This window comes from Rhinichthys klamathensis, unplaced genomic scaffold (assembly GCF_029890125.1).
Source record: "Rhinichthys klamathensis goyatoka isolate OS25496 unplaced genomic scaffold, OSU_Roscu_1.1 h1tg000440l_1, whole genome shotgun sequence".
Classification (NCBI taxonomy): Eukaryota; Metazoa; Chordata; class Actinopteri; order Cypriniformes; family Leuciscidae; genus Rhinichthys; species Rhinichthys klamathensis.
The window spans coordinates 473604-494903 of NW_026606936.1; the positions used below are offsets into that span (position 1 = coordinate 473604).

The 21300-nt window shown below is 37.5% G+C and overlaps 2 protein-coding genes across 3 annotated transcripts; one reads left to right on the forward strand and one right to left on the reverse strand.

Moving 5' to 3' along the window:
* The first annotated feature begins 587 nt into the window (after positions 1-587).
* On the forward strand, positions 588-1538 carry cxcl8a (chemokine (C-X-C motif) ligand 8a). 2 transcript variants are annotated; one of them, XM_056236168.1, is made up of 4 exons: positions 588-784; positions 934-1066; positions 1172-1258; positions 1411-1538. In XM_056236168.1, the coding sequence occupies exons 1-4, from the start codon at positions 721-723 to the stop codon at positions 1421-1423; spliced, it is 297 nt and encodes a 98-aa protein (XP_056092143.1). In that variant the 5' UTR covers positions 588-720; the 3' UTR covers positions 1424-1538. The 2 variants fall into 2 exon arrangements, with proteins under 2 accessions (XP_056092143.1, XP_056092144.1); XM_056236169.1 differs by having other exon boundaries at positions 589-784; positions 1172-1262; positions 1414-1508.
* Positions 1539-6111: 4573 nt separating this feature from the next.
* Positions 6112-21300, reverse strand: pde5aa (phosphodiesterase 5A, cGMP-specific, a). Its single transcript, XM_056236170.1, has 21 exons — positions 20687-21300; positions 19275-19824; positions 15023-15112; positions 14772-14852; positions 12936-13025; positions 12491-12628; positions 12212-12273; positions 11887-11971; positions 11570-11636; positions 10886-11061; positions 10597-10647; positions 10174-10320; positions 9931-10056; positions 9027-9121; positions 8686-8773; positions 7500-7600; positions 7309-7386; positions 6928-6991; positions 6719-6793; positions 6462-6545; positions 6112-6305 (listed from the first exon to the last, which is right to left on the reverse strand). Exons 1-21 carry the CDS (start codon positions 21013-21015, stop codon positions 6198-6200), a joined length of 2685 nt encoding a protein of 894 aa, XP_056092145.1. The 5' UTR covers positions 21016-21300; the 3' UTR covers positions 6112-6197.

The window sequence follows — 21300 nt, forward strand, 5'->3', positions numbered from 1 at the left end:
ATTTATATTCATATTTACTATTTTTATTGGTGGCTAAAAGAGATCCTGTGTTTTTGCCAGATAAATAATGTAAATAAATAAATATGTATCTGTGTGTATATATTGAGTCTCCTGGTAAAAGACATTTTGCGGAATCTCACCTGCTTGTAGTTTGTTGGTCCCCAGTTTGAAAACCCCTAATTTAGCTTATTACATTTTCTAAAAGGACCAGTTTCACTTTGAGTTATAACTAGCTTGTGGCTCAGTTTGTTTATTTATTTGGTGTAGTACTTAAGAGTGAGTGTAATTTGTATCTGCATAATCAGCATTCATTTATGTATTGCATTAATGTCTTGCAAAATTCTATGTTTTAATCAGATTTGATAAATGTGATTTGAATGATTGTTTTATTTTTTTTCTATTACTGAAAAACACTAAATGCTAAGTCATATACAGCAATGCTAAGTCAATATTGATCACTTCAAAAATTCCTCTCTTTTCACGTGGATAACTGAGGGTGACACGATGAGCTTCATATCCTCGTGACCTCAGCACAAACTTTCCCAAACGGTTATGTTGCGCAATTCCCTCTGACTCACTTCCAGGAGAAAGCTTTAAAAGAGCTGCAATTCCACAATGTGGAGCATTCACCAACAGAACTGAACACCTAAAGCAACTAGCATCAAGAATACTTTTCATTTTGTTGTTTTCATTAGTAAATCTAAGCTTCGCTTTGGCAGAATGAACTGCAAAATCTTTTCAGTCTTTGTTATTGTTGCCTTGGCATTCCTGACCATTGGTGAAGGTAAGTCAATTGCAAAACCAAATTCTGCTATAAAACGTTTTTTTTTCAGGTTAATCAGTTACCATAGTTTGTACATAGTAGGCACTTTAGTAAGTCATGCATGTATGTGATAAGACAATATTAACTTATTCTTGTGATTTTGCTTTCAGGAATGAGTCTTAAAGGTGTGGGTGTAGATCTACGCTGTCACTGCATTGAAACAGAGAGTCGACGCATTGGTAAACACATAGAGAGTGTGGAGCTCTTCCCTCCCAGCCCACACTGTAAAGACACAGAGATCATGTGAGTTTTCACCTTAACAATGGCATAATACTTACAGATTACATAGATCCAGATGAATACAATCAGAAAAATGGTTCTTACTGTTTTTTTCCTCTTACTTTTTAGTGCCACCCTAAAGGGATCCAGGAAAGAGATCTGTCTGGACCCCACTGCTCCCTGGGTTAAGAAGGTCATTGAGAAGATCCTTGCCAAGTAAGTGTCTATAAATTCTCATCATTTGTTTGGGATAGTGACACAAATGCTGAAAAAAAAAAACTACAACCAATGAAAAAGTAGCCTACAAATGATCAGGTCTTCTCAAGGAAATAATAATGCCTCTAAATAAGTGTCTTTTTGTTTTGCAGCAGAAAACCATGAATATCTGGATCATCTGCAATGTTGAGTTTGACGATATGCTGTGCACATCTGATATTTTAACCTGACATTCTGCTGGTTTATGTTTAAAACAGCTTTTTCAATGTGGAGTTTTGTGCTGTATTTATATTTATTTATTATATATTTTTTTTTAATAAAAATTATTTTGTACTAAATTTCATGACATTTGTTTTTTGTCCATTTACATATTTAAAGACATATTTATTTGATTATTTAGCCTGTTTTATTTATGTACATGCTAAAAAGGTGCACTAAACTCAATGACAACCAGTTTAATTAATATATTTTTAATGATTAGATGGCTGCAATGCATTTTCTCCTGACTCTTTAAGAAAAATGAAACGGCTCTTTTAACGATCAAAAAATCATGGTTCATTTTTAGCTTTTTGTGGTTATTGCTTATACAAGGTCCAATTGTTTTGAGTGTTTCTTTCGCTGAAAAAAACCCCAGTTATTTATAAAAAAGAAAATGAAACATGAGGCTTGAAGATCGCTTCACTACTTTTTATCGCCAATTTTTTTTTAAATCATTGTAAACAGAGGATTTACTCTGACTCTTGGATGTTCTTTAGAAATAAAATAATCACTTTATAATTCAATAAAATATAATTATGAAAATTATTACTAATGCATATGATGTTTAGAAATTAGTTAGACTCCCCTAATGAAGTGGATTTAAAGGTTGAATAAAATCTGAAAGTATGTTTTTTGTCTGTGTTTGAGCAACTAGCTCTACTGTCAGTCTCTCAGAGCATTGCCCTGTATACTGAGTAGGTCAGAAAGGCACATCTGGCAAACTTGTTTCTATACAAGACTGCACATGTTGCCACAGGTCACGTGAAGACTTGTGACCACATCAAGAGAAAACACCATTCTGTTGCACCGTCAGGCACTCCCCCATTTTCTGCCGCTAATTTCATTGCACTTTGGACAAGTATTTCAGTTTTATGACAGGAAATATGCATGGCTGTGATGTTAGATTATCAGGTCAACCTGTAATAATCAATGTGGGAGTAATAAATCAATTAAATGCAACAATATTAGTGTGTTCTGAAAAAAAAAACATAACAGACTCTTGTTTTTCATGTTTTCTATGCAAAATAATTGTATTATCAGAAATCACTTCATAAACAATGTTTTTATCTTTTCAGTTTTACAAGCATATGAATTTAATTAAAATGAATCCTTTTTTTTTTGAGGAATGAACAGAAACATTATTAAGTAGAATCAAGAATCAAGTTGTGCTTTCTTGTCTAAAACAACTCAACAACACATATTTAAACACATATGACATGTACATATAAAATGATTTAGTAATGATTCATTAGTATGACAAAGCCAACCAGGAACTTGTCTTGCGTACATGATATTTCACAAAGTCTGCGGTTTATTTGAAGATCAAGAATGACAGGTATAGATGGCATAACTGGTTGTGACAACTTATACCTGCGTCAATCTCTTTCAGTCCATCTCTTTCACTTTATTACACTAGTTTTTTTTTTCTTTTCCTTTTCGCTTTGTTTTAGTGTTGACTATAAACCAGATGGAGAGTGTTAATAATCTTAGTACATAAGAAATGGTTAATGTTTTTAATGTCATCATATCGAGGGCTTGGAACCAGAGGGGCGTAAGTGGCATTTTGGGCGAAAATGAGTTCTATATATCAAATTAAAGGTCTTGATGAGCTCTATCTAGTTGTGCCAAAAAGACCTATCTGAGATCAAACTGTATTGAATAAAGCAACAAAACAATACAGACCTAACACAAAAGTGTGAGTAATGTTTGGAGCCAGAAGGGCGTAAGTCCACTTACGCCCTTCTGGCTCTGAAAAATACATGTAGGACCCACATTTTTGTTCAGAGCCAGAAGGGCGTAAGTGTAGTTGGTGCCCTAAAACTGCATTCAAAATGGCTGACACAACTGCAGACATGGAACTGTCTGAGGCAGAAACGATTTTGATGAATATTATGAAACAAACTGATGAATCCTACACTCACCTAAAGGATTATTAGGAACACCTGTTCAATTTCTCATTAATGCAATTATCTAATCAACCAATTACATGGCAGTTGCTTCAATGCATTTAGGGGTGTGGTCCTGGTCAAGACAATCTCCTGAACTCCAAACTGAATGTCAGAATGGGAAAGAAAGGTGATTTAAGCAATTTTGAGCGTGGCATGGTTGTTGGTGCCAGACGGGCCGGTCTGAGTAGTTCACAATCTGCTCAGTTACTGGGATTTTCACGCACAACCATTTCTAGGGTTTACAAAGAATGGTGTGAAAAGGGAAAAACATCCAGTATGCGGCAGTCCTGTGGGCGAAAATGCCTTGTTGATGCTAGAGGTCAGAGGAGAATGGGCCGACTGATTCAAGCTGATAGAAGAGCAACTTTGACTGAAATAACCACTCGTTACAACCGAGGTATGCAGCAAAGCATTTGTGAAGCCACAACACGCACAACCTTGAGGCGGATGGGCTACAACAGCAGAAGACCCCACCGGGTACCACTCATCTCCACTACAAATAGGAAAAAGAGGCTACAATTTGCAAGATCTCACCAAAATTGGACAGTTGAAGACTGGAAAAATGTTGCCTGGTCTGATGAGTCTCGATTTCTGTTGAGACATTCAGATTGTAGAGTCAGAATTTGGCGTAAACAGAATGAGAACATGGATCCATCATGCCTTGTTACCACTGTGCAGGCTGGTGGTGGTGGTGTAATGGTGTGGGGGATGTTTTCTTGGCACACTTTAGGCCCCTTAGTGCCAATTGGGCATCGTTTAAATGCCACGGCCTTCCTGAGCATTTTTTCTGACCATGTCCATCCCTTTATGGCCACCATGTACCCATCCTCTGATGGCTACTTCCAGCAGGATAATGCACCATGTCACAAAGCTCGAATCATTTTAAATTGGTTTCTTGAACATGGCAATGAGTTCACTGTACTAAAATGGCCCCCACAGTCACCAGATCTCAACCCAATAGAGCATCTTTGGGATGTGGTGGAACGGGAGCTTCGTGCCCTGGATGTGCATCCCACAAATCTCCATCAACTGCAAGATGCTATCCTATCAATATGGGCCAACATTTCTAAAGAATGCTTTCAGCACCATGTTGAATCAATGCCACGTAGAATTAAGGCAGTTCTGAAGGCGAAAGGGGGTCAAACACAGTATTAGGATGGTGTTCCTAATAATCCTTTAGGTGAGTGTATATTGAAGAAGTTGAAGATGAGTCAGAGTTGTTTGAATGCATTTCCTCACAAGAGTGATGACAGTAAGACATAATCATGCCTTGAGAGCCTTACCTTGTTAGCCTAGCCTAGCATGGCTAACGTTAATCCCATTGGTTTGGTCTGATCTGGCTAACTGTGCCTGTGTTCTGACAGAGAATATTCTTTTGAACTTTCTCATAATCTACTTTACCCTAGCCTTAAACTAATAGATTCAGGGCACTCATGTAGGATATTATATTAATAAATATTAATGTGTTAATCATTAAGGGACACAGCCACATGAGGTGAGGAAGAGAGATCAACTTGAGGGACACATGGAGATGGATGGAGGAAGTGAGTTCTGACTTGCATAGAAAATAAGTTAGAACATTACCTTATCTAATCCTTACCCCGAATTATTAGTATCAGGGCATTCATGTAGGATATTAATAAATATTAATTATATAATTTAGGGACACAGCATGAGATGAGGGAGAGAGATGAGGGACACATGGAGACAGCAGAAGATGGGGAAAGAGAGACAGGCAGGGACACAGATCATGCAATTGATGAGGGACACATGGAGACAGAAGAAGATCGAGGGACTGAGACAGTAGACATTGAGCCTGTTTAGGAGGGAGGGGTTGAAAGTGGCCAGGAAGAGGATGCCAACACACCACAAAAAGGAAGAAAAAGACAGAGAGATGTTGAAAATTGGAAAAGAAACCAACGTAAAAGGTTAAGAAATTCTGGCCAAGGCTACATTAATTCACATGGCATTCATGTTCCAGGAAGGATGGTGAGGGAAAAGAACTAAAAAGCAAAAAGAACACGAGAGAACTGTCAATTAAATAGAGTATTGAAAAAAAAAGAATTGTAATGAAATCAATTGAACAACTCATGAATTGCCAATCAGAAGTGTGTTTAGCAAGTTCAGTGACTTTAATTACAGTCTGTAGTGTTCAGCAGATGCCAAGAATGGAAAGGTGAAAAAAAAAAAATAATAATAATAATAATAATGAATGAGTTAAATGAAAAATAATTACTTGTTCAAGTGTGATTCAAGTGTTAATTATTCAATCAATTCCCCTTTTGATCAATTATTTTCTGCATTGTTCAGCAGATACGCCCAATATGTCCATAGAAGACTTAGAAATGTTTGGTGCCAAAAAGGCGTATCTGACGTTTTTGACATATTTTTTTATTTTAAAATGTTTTAGAACATGTTCATTGTGTTAATATGCCATACATTTTTTACTTAAATACTCATTCATGTAAGTATGCCTGTGGTTGCAATTTTTGTGGTTTAAGGTTAATGATACAGGTGATTGAAGTGTGGTCAAAATTTTGTTTTGTCTCTCCTGTAAAGTTTGTCAAAAGCCACTTACGCCCCTCTGGCTCCAAGCCCTCGATATATAGTAATAATCTGAATATCAGATACGACCTTGAGTCTTTTTTTCTCTCTTGCTGGTCTACTCTATGAATGGCCCCCCAAAAGAGTTAAAGTTGCTTCTTCCCTTTCTCCATTTTGTCTTTTAATTTTTAAGAATTTTCTTCCTTTCGGCTGTCCACCAGCTGTTGCCAGTGTTTTTTGTTGCTTCTACAACCTTCCTTCAGAGGAGAACAGGACTCACAAATGCTGGCCAGGGCCTGGAAAAGAAGAGCAAAGAGAGAGAAAGAGTAGGTATAGACTATATTCTTCTTTTGCAAGACGGAGGCACAGCATTGCAGCAGAAATGCCTCTTATTCACTAAACACACATACTGACACACATTTCTAACAGGATGTGTGCAGGCAGGCCCTCACCTCATAAAGTGGAGAGCAAATCCCGTCGATATAGTCAACCTGCATGTGAGGTAACCGAGAGGAGTTTTCACGGTCCATCACATCCTGTGAGAAAGAGATTCAACTTCTAATTGAACAACATAATAACTAACTATTTGTAAAAAAGAGAATTATTTTGGAAACCATAATATAATATGCCCCCTCTTCCTCTTAAATATAATATCTTCCTGTACAAAAGTAATGAAGTAGAGAAAGTAAACACATAACTTTAAACTTACAATTGGCTGAATGTTGAATTCACACTTTTCTCTGTCTCCTTGTGCATAAAATTCTGTTGCTACGAGTTCAGCAATCTGTTGAGATGACGAGAAAGAAAGAGAAATGTGTGTATGTGCGTATACAAGTGTGTGTTTCTACACTTGAATGCATGTGTGGTTGTGGTGTATCTGCATGCATGCATACAAATGTGTGTGTGGGAGATGCTCACCCGCTTCTGAACTGGCCATGGTTTGGTTATTGCACATATGTCACTTGCTGTCATTAGCATTGACCTATTTAGATCAGGAACATCAGTTAATATAGAGACAGGAAGTGGTTACAAGCAAACAAAATGAGGTGAGTGTTTCCTGTTCTTGTGCAACTGTTCTGCAGTCATAAAATGGCAGCAGAAAAAAGTGAAACAGAATAATTATATGTGTATGTGTTGTTTGAAGTACAAGAAATGTGTAGGTTTTTGTGGGTTACACTGTAAGTGAGAATGTGCATCAGATGAAATGTATTTTTATTATTATTTTTTTTAGTCATAAATGAGTGAATGTTGTGCATTAATGTTCATATTCTTCAAAATATATTTTGTATATTTTTTTACCTCAGCAGTTCTCTATGTCCTTCATCCTTCCAAAGACAGCTGTTATTCTGAGCAAGTTTAAAGAACTTTGTTCTCTTCCTATAGTTAAATAAACCCATACAGCCACATTTAGCTTGTTGTGTTTTAACATATTTTGTGTGAACATGTATGTTTATAGCTTGAATTGGAAAAGGATTACCGGTATAGCTTACTCTATATAAATAGCAAGGTCTGTTGCCAGAATGTTCTTCTCAATCATCTGCACACAGGCCCTGTATTCCTTCAATGAGAGCGAGCTCAGAATCTGACTGCCCTGAGAGAGAAGCGGGGTGGGAAGTATGAAATAGTTGTGCATGGACATTAATTCATTCATTTATGAATAGATAGATGGACAAATGAACAACTGGATGGGTGGATGGACAAATGAACAACTGGATGGATGGATGGACAAATGAACAACTGGATGGATGGATGGATGGATGGACAAATGAACAACTAGATGGATGGATGGACAATTGAACAACTGGACGGATGGATGGATGGATGGACGGATGGATAGACAACAGGATAGATGATAACAGGATGGAAGGATGGATAATTTATATTATGAATGAATGGATGGACAACTGGATGGATGGATGGATAAATTATGTTATGGATGTTATGGATGGACAGATAGCTGGATGGATGAATAGTTCACATGAAATATATGATGTGATGTGATGGATGGGTGGATGGATGGATGGATGGATAAATGATGTTATGAATGGATAAATGATATTATGGATGGATGATATTATGAATGGACGGATGGATGGACGGATAATTGTGTTATGATTGGATGGATGAACAAATTATTTTATGAATAGATGGATGGATAAATTATTTTATGAATGGATGGATAGATGGATGGATAAATTATGTTATGGATGGAATGGATGGATGTTATGAATAGATGTATGGATAATTATGTTATGAATGGATGGATGGATGGATGGATGGATGGATAGATTATTTTATGAATGGATGGATAGATTATTTTATAAATGGATGGATGGATTATTTTATGAATGGATGGATACATTATTGTATAAATGGATGGATGGATGGATGGATGGATGGATGGATGGATAAATAGATGGATGGATTAATGTATGTATGGATGGAAGATGTTAGGAATGGATGGACGGATGGATAAATTATGTTATGGATGGATGGATAAATAATGTAATGGATGAAGGATGGATGGAGAGATGGATAAACAATGTTATGAATGGATGGATGGATGGATGAATGGATGGATAAACAATGTTATGAATTGATGGATGGATGGATGGATGGATAAACAATGGTATGAATTGATGGATGGATGGATGGATAGATGTTATGGGATCTTACGGGGTTGTTGAGAATGAGAAGGCACATGTCATAATGATGGTGCTCTAGGGATGAGTGACCATACAGCTGTGCCAGAGGCTGGTTACTCCTAAAACACAGAGAGAGAAAGATAGGGGAAAGAGAAAAAGAGAATACCAAAATGCACTACAGACTGTAAGAATGCATTATTTGCCAGGACAACATATTAAGGCAATTTACAGTGTTTAAATGTGTGTCCAAATACTTATTAGGCCAATGTAGCTGCATATCATTACTGAAGTTTAGAATAATGTTTAGAATACCACCATAGTTAGAGATGTTCTTTATCAAAGTGGGGGTTGGAGTAGTGTGTACTAGTTTACCTCTCTATGTAAGAGTTATTCACGCCTCTATGGTCCAGATCATGGCTCAGACTGGCAATCATGAGAGCAAGAACCTCCAGACTGCTAAAATTACTCTGGATTAAAGAACATGAGAGATTAAGTAAACTTGGAATAACACCAAATGTGAGGGCAATGAAATATCAGAGATTTGGGAAGACATGGATTAATTAACTAATAATTTGCTTAACCCTCATTCTTCTCACTTTGTAACACGTCTTTCACTCATGGGTCAAAATTACCCGAAGCCCTAAAATTATACTATTTTTTTTTGGTCCAGAAAGCTTATTTTATTTAATTTTTATAATATTCTGTCTATTTTTTGTTATTTTATTTTATTATTATTACCTTTAAATGACCAGATCTGATCAATAAATAATAAATAGTAATTTAAGCACATTCCTCACATTCTTTCAACTTTTAAATTCAAAATAACTCACAATTTCATGCGTAACCCTTTTGATTCAGCTCAAAATATCTTACATTGGGTGTCTTTGCTGATCTCTTGTGGAAAAAAAAAATATGACATGATATTTCATGACTCTTGCTATTAGATGGCCTTATAGCTCTGTTTAAAGCAAATGAGCTGTTCCGCTGGGTCCTAAAGTCATTTCTCTTCAGTATGCATTCAGATACACATGTAGACATTATAAAATATTTTTTTGGGTAAAGTTTTAGCAGTTTTAGTTAGAATTCTGAGCATTTCTTGTTTTTTCTATGTGTACTGAAGCATTCCTCGCATTCCATTCATTCCTATGGAGGTCAAATTGCCCCGCGAGGAAAGGATTTGTTACTTTTTTTAAATCACAAAACTCCTCGAATCCATTACATAAAAAAAAAAAAAAGGATTAGGACAAATTGTTTATCGACAGACTATGATTCTGACCTTTAGCTCCTTTGTCTGCAGCATGGCAAACATACACTGAGCAGTATGTAATGCATGACTCCAGTTATGATAGACCACATTGTTCCTGTAACACTTCCTTATGCTCAAAACCCATTGACACAGGGTCTGAAAAAGAAAGTGAAATACCAACTCTAGATCCATAGCTTACATGCAAGTATATTACTCAAAGCTTGATTGTGATTTTAGTTATTTAGAAGAGCCAAGCAGGATTAAACCAGAAACCTTGTAGTCAATGCTGAAATCCTGGGGCAAATTAAGATCCAGGAACATGCGCACAACGGCCTGAGCCATGGCAGTCTGGGACATATTAAAATCACTGAAGCCAAAATCCAGTAGACAGAGTGCATCTGCTGACGGGATGACGGACTCCTGGAGAGGAAAGCGAGGGGAAATGGGAAGATTATTGATTAAATCTTTCACAATGTCCTGGGTTGAGTGGTGCAACTGACAAAACCACAAACACACACAAGAATAAACTACCCTAACCACAGGAAGTTGCAAGTTCCTTTATCACATCAACAATTAAAGGCTTTAACACTTAAATTATAAGTAAGTTATAAATAAGTTAATTTAGTCATACGTGCGGTTCTTGGATTGGAGGTACTTATCAAGAAAAATAAGAGGAAGTATTAAAAAGAATGTTACCTCCAAGTCATGAATCTCCTCTTGTGAAACAGAGATTTGATAAGATAAGACCTATAGGTGCAAACACATACACACCCATATACATACACATCATGAAAAAAGAAAGAAAAACAATGTACAGTATTTTCATTGCTCAATTCTGTAGTACTTTTTTAAAATATTAGATTTTCCTGTGTAAATCAAGTGTCTTGTGTGATTGTTGAGTCAGCATTCAAAATCACTTACTCATTATTCTTACAATATGAAGTGATTTCCAGTGACTCAAAAGGGATGTGATGGCATGTCTTACCTCTTTAGTTACAGCCAGCCTGGCTCTGGTTTTATCTGCCTTCTGCTGCATGTTGAAGTTCTGCAATCCTAGAGCACAGTACACCGCAAAGTCCTCCAGGAGGAGCTCATCAGCTCGGCTAAAAACTTCTGTCTCAGCAAGGGCCACGTTTCTTTTATTGACTAGCTGGCACACACCTATACGAAGAAAGCAATATGTATACTGACTAAACAGACTATTTGCATACCAGTATCATTGTCAATGAACAGAATGGGATGTAATATATTTGAACTGAGGCCAATCACAAATAAGATCTTTTTAATGACATTAAAAAGGGAGCAAATGGAGACTTTTTGACCCTATAGTTAAAAGACCCCAGTTATATCATGTCTCCTCTTCAAACAGGATTAAAAACTGATCTTAACAACATCACAGACTGTGCTCAGATTTTCTAAGTCTGGGGTTTCCGCATGAACTCAAAAATGTCTTCCCAAATCCTTCCCAAACCAAATGATCTGAATGATGTATTCCATGTTACATTTAGAGCTGTATACTCTTATTGCATGTAATATAATATGATCTCTTGAGCTATAAATGAAACAAATCTGAACAACCAAAAAATCATCTGGGAAAACATGAAGACAGAGTTTTCGTTCAATGGAACAATACAAGACTGTGAAACATTTAACTACTGAATGACATTACCTCTCTGTTTGCCTCTCAGAGGTGTGCCGATCAAACTTCTGATCTGAGGGACCTTGGAAATCTGGGCCTTGGAGAACAGACAAAAACTGTATGTCAGAAAAAAAAAATCTGTACTTTTTGGTCACATGATATGTTTTTCCCTATATAAAAAAGGAAGAAAGACTTTGCAAATAGGTCATTGCTGGTTTCCAAGTAGAAATATGATCTCAATCATTACAGTAGCAAAAGTATTTATACCAGCAGGTATAAATAGATGTTATTGGTAAGATTATATAAATAGCAGAGTGAAAATTATTAAATCAATCAGATCAACTTACAGGCCTGTTGACAAAGTTCAGCGTCTCCACAGAGTTTCGCACATGAACAGCACACATGTAGCTGATGTCACTGGTGTCACAATCCCTGAAGATTACATTCAAATCTGCCATTTGATATTTAACTGACATTAAGTTGCTCATATATATATATATACAAATGCTCATATATACATATACAAATGTTTTATTAATTTGTTGTTTGCTAAAGTTTTAGGGAGAAATTCTGAAGACTATTATTATATGGCTTTCAACATTATGTGCTTAAACAAACCAAAGTAAATGTTATTGTGTGTCGTAAACAAATTATAAATGTACATTTATTTACCTTGTGGAACATTGGACGGAGCAATTGGTTTCTTCTATATGGACCATCCTTGAGAAAGGCTCCTTCAAGACATAAAAACCCCCCGGATCTATCAGTCAACTTATCAAGCCGTTTTTAGTAGTTCAGTATCATAAGCATTTCATGAGCTTTGTGTTGTTTTTAAACCTTTACAAGAAATTAAATGAAAGTGAACGACTTAAGCAAGAGCAAAACCAACACTTAACAGATGCTAATATACAAATGAATCATTCTCCATGAACTTATTCATTTTTGTACTACCGTGGAGCTGTCATCTGAGATGAAAACAGTACAGAATTGTGCTTTTGTCACTGGCAGGATGACAGCAGCCAGTTTGCTGAGCATGTCATCCACAGAGGGGTAGTCATGTGACACCAGCTGGGCCAACTCCAGCAGAACCTGTCAATCAAATCCACCACGATTATAACCACAGTGAATTTAAGATTAATCCTAAAGTAACGTAACTGCACAATGTAGGATTAATAAATCATTGTGATTTATACATCATAGCACCATGGTATTACTTCATAGCACTTTTCAGTACTTTTTAAGTTAATTGCTAATTATACTGTATATTGTAAATATATCTTATTTTTAGTTAGTTCTGTCAGATATGTCTCCTTCAGAGGAATCACTTATGTTGACGCATTCCTCATAAGTCACTTTAGATAAAGGTGTCTAAATGAATAAAGTCTGAGTGATTTACCTGGTTGCGTTTGCTCTCTTGTTCAGAACTCTCACACAGCTGGCTGTTTTCCAGGATCAGTCCGAACAACACCATATGTGACGACAGCATCTAGTGGCAAAACACTGTCTCATTCTTTGACTCATCCAGTCAAGTCACATGACAGTTGTCATGATTACCAGTGAGAGTGCCCATCATTACCACCAGAGGGCACTCCACCCCAGACTATTGCCATTCCCTAATGAAACTACATTTCCCGTAACTCTCTGACTTGACTCATCATCCCTGATTGCATCCACCTGTGTCTCATTAGTTACCTTGTTTAACTCACCCTATAATAGCCTGGTTTTCACATTCATTCCCTGCAAAGTCTTGTACGTGTGACACTGTATTTCTGAGCGTTTCCACTGTTTTCCATGTTCCTGGTTTTTGTTATCTGCCTGTGTCTCAACCTTCATGTCTCGGAGTATTTCGTGACAACAGTAGTTAGCTTTAATTATTTATTAGAGATACCTGGGGCCTCATTTATAACCGTTGCGTACGCACAAAACAGGCCCTGAAAGAGGCGTACGCCACTTCCGACGCATAAGTTGTGATTTATAAAAACAAACTTGACGGAAAAATGTGCGCACCTGCACGCAAACTCTGACCCATGCGTACGAACGTTTTGGAGACGGAGCAGTTTGGCGACACCGATGGTGAGCTGGAGTTAAATGTCTTTTTGGTCACTTTTAGACAGAACATCTAAAGAAAATTATACATAGGCTATACAGAAAGATAATACAAATATAATTTCACTCACCAAGCATGTACTTGAGGCAAATATTCATCCCTTCTTAAATGTCCGCGCCAGCGAGCGCGTTGTGCCGTTTAGTGAAACTAACGCCTATCTAACGACAGAGTCCTAATCATAAAAACAGTGCATGTTCACAATAACAGTTTAAATAAATAAAAGAATGATTTAAACTGTTTTACTTCTGATATAAACATTTAGATTAAATATGCCATTGTCATTGATGGAGTTAAACACTTAAACATGAAATCATTACTGAGAAGTTACATTTTTTATATTTAATAAATATAAATATTTCTTATGGATGCAATGCTTTTGAACACTTTTCCTCTGGCATGCTGTGTTTTAATATTTTAACTAAAGAGATAATTGCTTATAGCAGATTGTCTGAGAAAATAGTTTCGTGCAAATAATGCACAACAACAGTCTATCTGTTTCCATTAAAAATATAAATCAATAAAAAATACTATTTGATCAGTGGAAAAGATTGTGAAAACTTTCTCTGAAATGTATTTTACACTATTTGATTTATTTATTCAAAAACAAGGCAAGGATAGGCTACTAAATTATTTTTATTAATGTAGGCTAATGTGACGGCACATCCGTATTAGGCTATTTCATATTTTCCTAATGTCTATACCGTTAAACATGTTATCACGTGGATGAATAATCATATGCAAATGATATGCAGATGAGGATATGCATAGTAAAACTAGGCGTTGTAAGCTCCATATATGGTTATTTCGGGGAGGAGACGCGTGTGCGCACAATCTTCCGCTGACTGAGATTTATCGGGATTTATAAAGTGAATTCTGCGCAGGTTCTGGCGTACGCACGGTTTTATTAATCTGAATATTTTTTTGCGTACGCCATTTTTGGCTTTCGGGCGCATGTACACTTTTAGTAAGGATCCTACGCACAGTTTTTTAAATGAGGCCCCAGGTCTATGTCACAAAGTTCAAATTCAAATTTCATGTACAAAAATGGACATGTACTCTGTATTATTAAATTTAGATTTTTGAAAGGCAAAATGTATGCCATGTTTAATATTGGTCAATACTTGCTTTCTCATCTTGCTCGGAGAAATAGCTGTCTACGCATGTGCCTCGCCTGCTTTTGTTCACAGCCATGATGACACCTATAACCTGTCAAAATCAGTCCATAGTCAGTTAAAAACAAATGAATGTTCATTACTAAAAAGACTGACAGCAGATACAAATAATACATTATAAAAAATGTCGTACAACCAATCTTGTTAGTGGTAATACAATACTGGACATATAGCATAGTGACAATATATTTATAACTGTCCAACCTCCTTTTTGTGGTTGAGGATGGGCACACTGAGAATACTCTTGGGTCTGTCTTCTCCTGTCTCATACAGTTCAGTCTGAAATCTTGGATCCTATAAAAGGACAGTTCAAATCAGTTATTCAGTACAACACATCAGTTTAAAACCTTGCATCACTATGTTATCTCTGTGATGACAGTGTATGTTGTTTTATAACTGTCTGCAGTCAAACATGAGAAATTTCAGAGGCATAACGGGGTTGAACCCTTAAAGAGGGCCAAAGATGAGAGTTGTGAAATGTTTCTGAGAGAGATACCATTTAAGTTTCTGTGCTATTCATTCTGTCTCTCTCTCTTCTCACATTCTGCCAGCTGTCACAGTAAAAAAACTGGGTTTAAACTTTTTCCATTCCATGGAATATTTCCATTCCCACAGATATGCCTCAGAGCGTATAAAGGCTCACAAGTACATGCAATCTCGTCTCTCGTTCCCACGCATATTCAGTTCCAATAAATCTAAAGATGAGGATGATATATTTGTATAACATAAGTATATATAAGTTCATATTTTTTAATGTATCCATCTGTCAACATTAAATATTAAATTAATTGTGCATGCTTATTTCCCCTATTTTTACTTTGAGATTACCTTCGCCATCATATAATGCTCACTTAAATTTAATCTTTAAAAACACTTATAATTTAATAACACTGTTAAATGTAATCTTTATTAGCCTAAACCTCAAAATGAATAACCATTATTCATGTTGTACTATAATAGGTTTTGCGCCCTAAAATCAATTGTAGCATTTAATTTATTTTAATTTTAGTTTCTAGTGTTTTAATTTGAATTTATTTAGCGAAAAAAATTATACATTCATTGTATATCGGTTCATCTGCTCATAGCTTATTTCACAGAATTATGTTGTGATGCCTAAAGCAACTTGTAGATATAAAATGAGTTGTTTTCAATTTTAATGTTTTATTTTAATTTTCCATTTTCCACAAGTTGGTGTGATTCTTTAGGGTCTTTATGTAAAGTCCGTAACATACTTTGGATAAAATTCCTCAATGGTTGTGTAAAACAACACCCTTTTTACCTCAAAAAACAGCTCTGTTCACAGCAACCCGTTTCGGTGCATGTCTCTTTAAATGATAATGAGCAACTGAAGTGCTGCCTTGGCGGACAGTATATAAATGGCTGAGGGCAGATAATATGCTAATAAAATCCAAACGGCTTGATTATTGAGAGTGATCATACTTTTTAGTGTCACGCCCCCTTTTTTGAATAAACATGAAAATGCACAATCCAAACTTAAATGGTTGTAAATAATTCAAGAATGTTTTGGAATATAGATGTAAAATCTAAAATGTAAACATGATTGTTCTTGTTTTAAAGAAGACATTTGGCAGATTTGTGTAGAAGTTAAATCATTTAAGAAAGTGAAACAGAAAAAAAGTTATAGAATTTAGAGTTTATGAAAATGTAAAAATTTAATTATTCATATTTTATATAAAATATATTTTTTCAAAACCTGGTGGACTCTAAAACTGCATGAAAATCAAAGCCAAAACGCTTTGATTTTTTTATTATCTAAAACTGTTATAGCTCGCCGCCGCATCACAAATGGTGAATCTATAATATTTTCTTTATATATAAAACATTTTCAGACCTTTTTTCCTAAAAAATGTAATGGATGTTATCTTTTGAACTGTTGGCAAGAAAACCAACTGAGGTTTCTACCATTCTTTCATGATTTTCATGTTCATCACTATTTCAAAATAAGGGTCTTAACACGCCTTATGGTGCGTTCACACCGGACGCGAATAGCGCGTCAGGCGCGAGTGATTTCAATGTTAAGTCAATGCAAAGACGCGTTACGCGCGTAAAAAATTCCTGCGGCCCGAATGAGGCGTAGAGCGCGGCGCGGTAGACGCGAATACGCCTCATTCGCGCGTCAAGTACGCGCGAATGGCGCGAATTGAGCGTCTGGCGCGTTAAGCGCGAATGATTTAGGGCCCTTACATAGTCAACGCATCGGCACGCATACGCGTGCGCAAGGCTACACATCGCTACGCTTCGGCCGCCATTATGCGTCGATGCGTAGCCAAATGTGTCATCCTAGTTTTTGATACGCGACGCGCCGATGCACGCAATACTATGCGTTGTCGGTGGGGGCGACATTGCAAGTAATGTACATAAAAAGGTATATTATTATGTTTACAGGAGAAGAAGATTTGAATACAATGGCGGGCGAAGAGGAAAAGTTATGCGAGCTTGTTCGTATACATCCTTTGTTGCCGCCGATGTAAAATCAGCAATATGCACTCCTCTTCAGTTGCCATTTTGATCTGAATATTACGTGACTCGACTCTAGACTCTACTACCCCCTGCTGCGCGATCGGTGTATTGCATTTCACGCAACCTAGCTCCTGGAGCAAATTGTGAAACTCCTGAAACCCTCCGGAGGTTCTGGTGGACCCGAGTACAGCGACGATGTCCCCTACGCAGCTGTTTCTGCTCTCCAGAGCATATACGAGCGGTGACTCTCTCGAATAATGCTAATGCTAATGCTCGATAAACATCTAAAAAGATGGCCGCCAACGGGTTTCGAAACTTTCGCCTCCGGATTTCGCCTCTGACGCGCGTAAATTTCGCTTCAAACTATTGTTGTTACGCGCGTCAATCTCGCCATTGACACGCGAATTAACACAAAGTGGTCAAGCGTCAAACTAGAGTTAATATATAGCCCATTGTATACATTATTGATGCAGTCAAAAACTCTACAACTGCTTTGCAACCAGGCCAAAAGCTTTGTCTCAGTTTGGCTAAGGAAATGTTAATGGGTATGGGAAGGAATGAAGATGTATTTCTTAAGTTTATTTTAAATTCTATATTATACTGTATTAATAGTATTTAGTTACATTAAGGGTAAAGCAGAGTGCTCTTGGTAATATTGTATATCCTGTCAAAACATACATTAGCCTAATCATTGCCATTACATTTGTATTTTTCAAAGATGTCAGGGAAAAATGTAAAAATATTTGTTTTTCCAAACATTTTGGAGCAATTTGTTATATATTTGTAGCCTAATTTTGAAATATAACGTTAAAGAGTAGGCCTATATTTGATGTGATGAATTGCTCTGTCATTTATCAAATTTACCAATTGTTATAATTTAAATTTTTGCTGGTTAATTATGAACAATGGGTAAAATTGGGGGCGGGGATAGGCGGGGGCGGGGGCTCCGTTTAGGCTCCTCCCCTAACCGCATGTGATCTCACTCCAAGCTTTTGATAAAACTTGAGAACCCTGGGTTTAGTATAGGATATTACTGTTTTAAATATGTAATGGCTATGGGTGACACTTAAGGGGTTAAACATTGTTCATTGTATGGTGGTTGTGTCCACACACTGCAAAGACACATTTATATGCAAACACCATATAAAAGTGAATTTTGCATCCGATTACCCCTTTAACGGCCAGTCTGTTTTGAGTACAAAGAATGAGTTCAGGTCCGTACTCAGTGCCTGAGTAATCTAGTGTTACTGTTATAGGCCCCATCCACACTACTGCGTTTTAGTTTAGAAACGGAGAATTAAAACGAATACGATCTCCGTCCACACCAGCGTTTTAGCTGCGTATTAGAATTGATCTCCGTCCACATTAAAACGACTGAAAACGCGGATCACGTGACCATTCACCAACACTGGGCATGCGCGTGCCGGTGTAAACACAACTTCATTGATAAAATTATCCCACCATGCTCTGGGTTAACCCCAAACCGACGCTCCATGTACGGTCAACGCCGCCGCTGCACACGGGAATTGTCACAGATCGCTGGAATAATAGCTTGACTCCGGCGCATGTAGGCAGTTATAGCGTTGTAAAATGCAGAATTTACTTGTACAACAGCTGCTAGCAAAGATATACGCCATGACTGATGACACCCAATCATAGAGCCGAGCGTGAGCCTCTACTACGTCATCGTTTCTAAAGTCCTCCGTCTTGACCCGTCTACACTAAAACGCCCTCCGGAGTTTCAAAACGAAAAACGGATCGGCAGCGTTTCTAAACTTCTCCGTTTTGGGTCTCCGTTTTTGCCGTTTTAGTGTGGACGGGAGGTGCAAACGTAGCAAAAGGTCTCCGTTTTTAAACGAAAACGCAGGAGTGTGGACGGGGCCATAGGGGGAATCCTGGACCAGACCTGAATTGACTGTGAGAGGGTGTGTAAAATCCAGATTAGACTTGACATGGAACAACCTGAATTTATTACCTCACGGGCATCCCTGATGTTAAGAGGCCTCCCAGTGCTGACCACATATCCCATAATGCACTTGTCCCACTCTGACTGTGTGTAGTCGTAGACAGACTCCTCATTTGATTGGAAGACAGGACCCAAACACTTTACACCTGTTTTGTCCACGGTGGTCATTGAGAAACAGCAGCTCTGAGCCTGAGTGATTTCACAAAGATGTTGTAGGACCTGAAGACAGATATTTTTGTTCTGTAGAGGTCTATTCGGACCACCAACGAGCCGCATCATGAAGTTACAGGACTTGCCTCTTCTACACTGTCCCGCTGGTCTTGAGGAGCTCAGAGAATGTGGCAAACATGTTGTTTGTTCCAAACTCTCAGGATTATCAATCTGATGGACGGAAAAGGAGTGTGGTCTTTTCATTGTGGCAGGGTGCAGAATCCCTCGAGAGGGCCCAGACATAGGGTGGGACACCCTGCGTCTGCCAAGAATGGTCATCCTAGACCTTGGCTCAGTTATGAGGGTTTGGGCAGCTTGGGCTCTTTCTACACAGCCATTCACCCAATGTCTAAGAAGAGAAGGGACACAGCAGATTAAATGGCACTGCTAGCAATTTGGGCAAAGCCATCCCTGTCAACAAAGACAATCGTGGGTGGTCACCAGTGTATCTTGTGTTTTGGATGATGTTTCCCAGCTTAGAACATACCGGTAGGTCTGTTTGTCACAAGACCAAATTAAAAATCATACTGAACTATAGTGGTCTTTCTTTTCATCAAACACTGTCTGTGAGATCATTTATGATGTCTCAAAAATATTTCCTTACTGGTTAATGTATTATTTTTCAATTTAAAATCATTTATAAGGAACAAACTCTGATATGCTGAAATAGCTACTTTACTACTTAGTGTTGGTGTTTAGGCTCCTGTTCCTAATGGAACTATAAAAGTAAAAGTTTGAGTGTGCCATATTAAATAAATAACCAATGTATATACACTACCATTTAAAAGTTTGGCAAAAACATTATGGCCTGGTTCTACAGACAGTACTTAGAATAGATTAAGCTAGGATTATGCATTAGTTGAATCAATTAGGACATTTAATTAGCTTTAATAAATGTGCCTTAGAAAAAAACATTACTGGTGTGCATTTTGAGACTAAACAGTGGCACTGACATATTTTAAGATATGTTAGGGCAAGTTGCTTTCAGTTAAACCAGCTCAAACATGTAAGTCTTGTCTGTAAAACTGGGGGTATACCTCGTAGAAACCTAATCTGGTGCTATTTAGAACCATTTTTCTGACTATGCAATTTTCAAACTTTAAGACTTGAACAATGAATATGCATGATTACAAATGCTTCACATCACATCATTTAATAACAAGATTTGTTTCACACACTCGCAGATTCACAGATACCACTACACTGCTCACCTTGAAGATCTGCTAAAGTAAGACCTGGCAGAATCTGAATGATCATCCAGCCATGCCTTCACTCTCTCGCTTTCCTGTCCCATCCTGAATCCCAGTCTCTGGGTTTTGGCACCAGGGTTCCAGAGCGGGGAGAAGAACCATCCAGCACTGGTTATGACACTCTGTTCTTTCTCACTGTCATTCCTCTCCACATGAGCACCCTTCTCTCCATTCTTCCCTTTTTTACCAGATTTGGACCTGGATCCTTGAGACCCCATGCGGGTTGAGGTGACTCCATACCTGCCTTCAGCAGGCAAAGAGGACAGGGACTCCGTGTGCAGACATGGCATGCTTTCTCTCTTTTCTCTTCTCTCCAAATGCAGATGCTGATAGGCAAGTTGCTGGACCTTACTGAAGGAGTGACAAAAGAGAGATGAAAAGCACAGATCTGCACGGTCGCTGTCCCGGGCAGGTCAGAGGATTAAGCTTTGCTGTCACCAGCTACACTAACAACTCAACTCTTCACAGTGGATTTGGAGACTAATCTGTTACATAAAACAAATCCCTGAAATAACACAGTTAGGTTCTGTTTTGCCCATTCAGGGAACTGGATTAGTGTCCCAGAGAGCTATTAA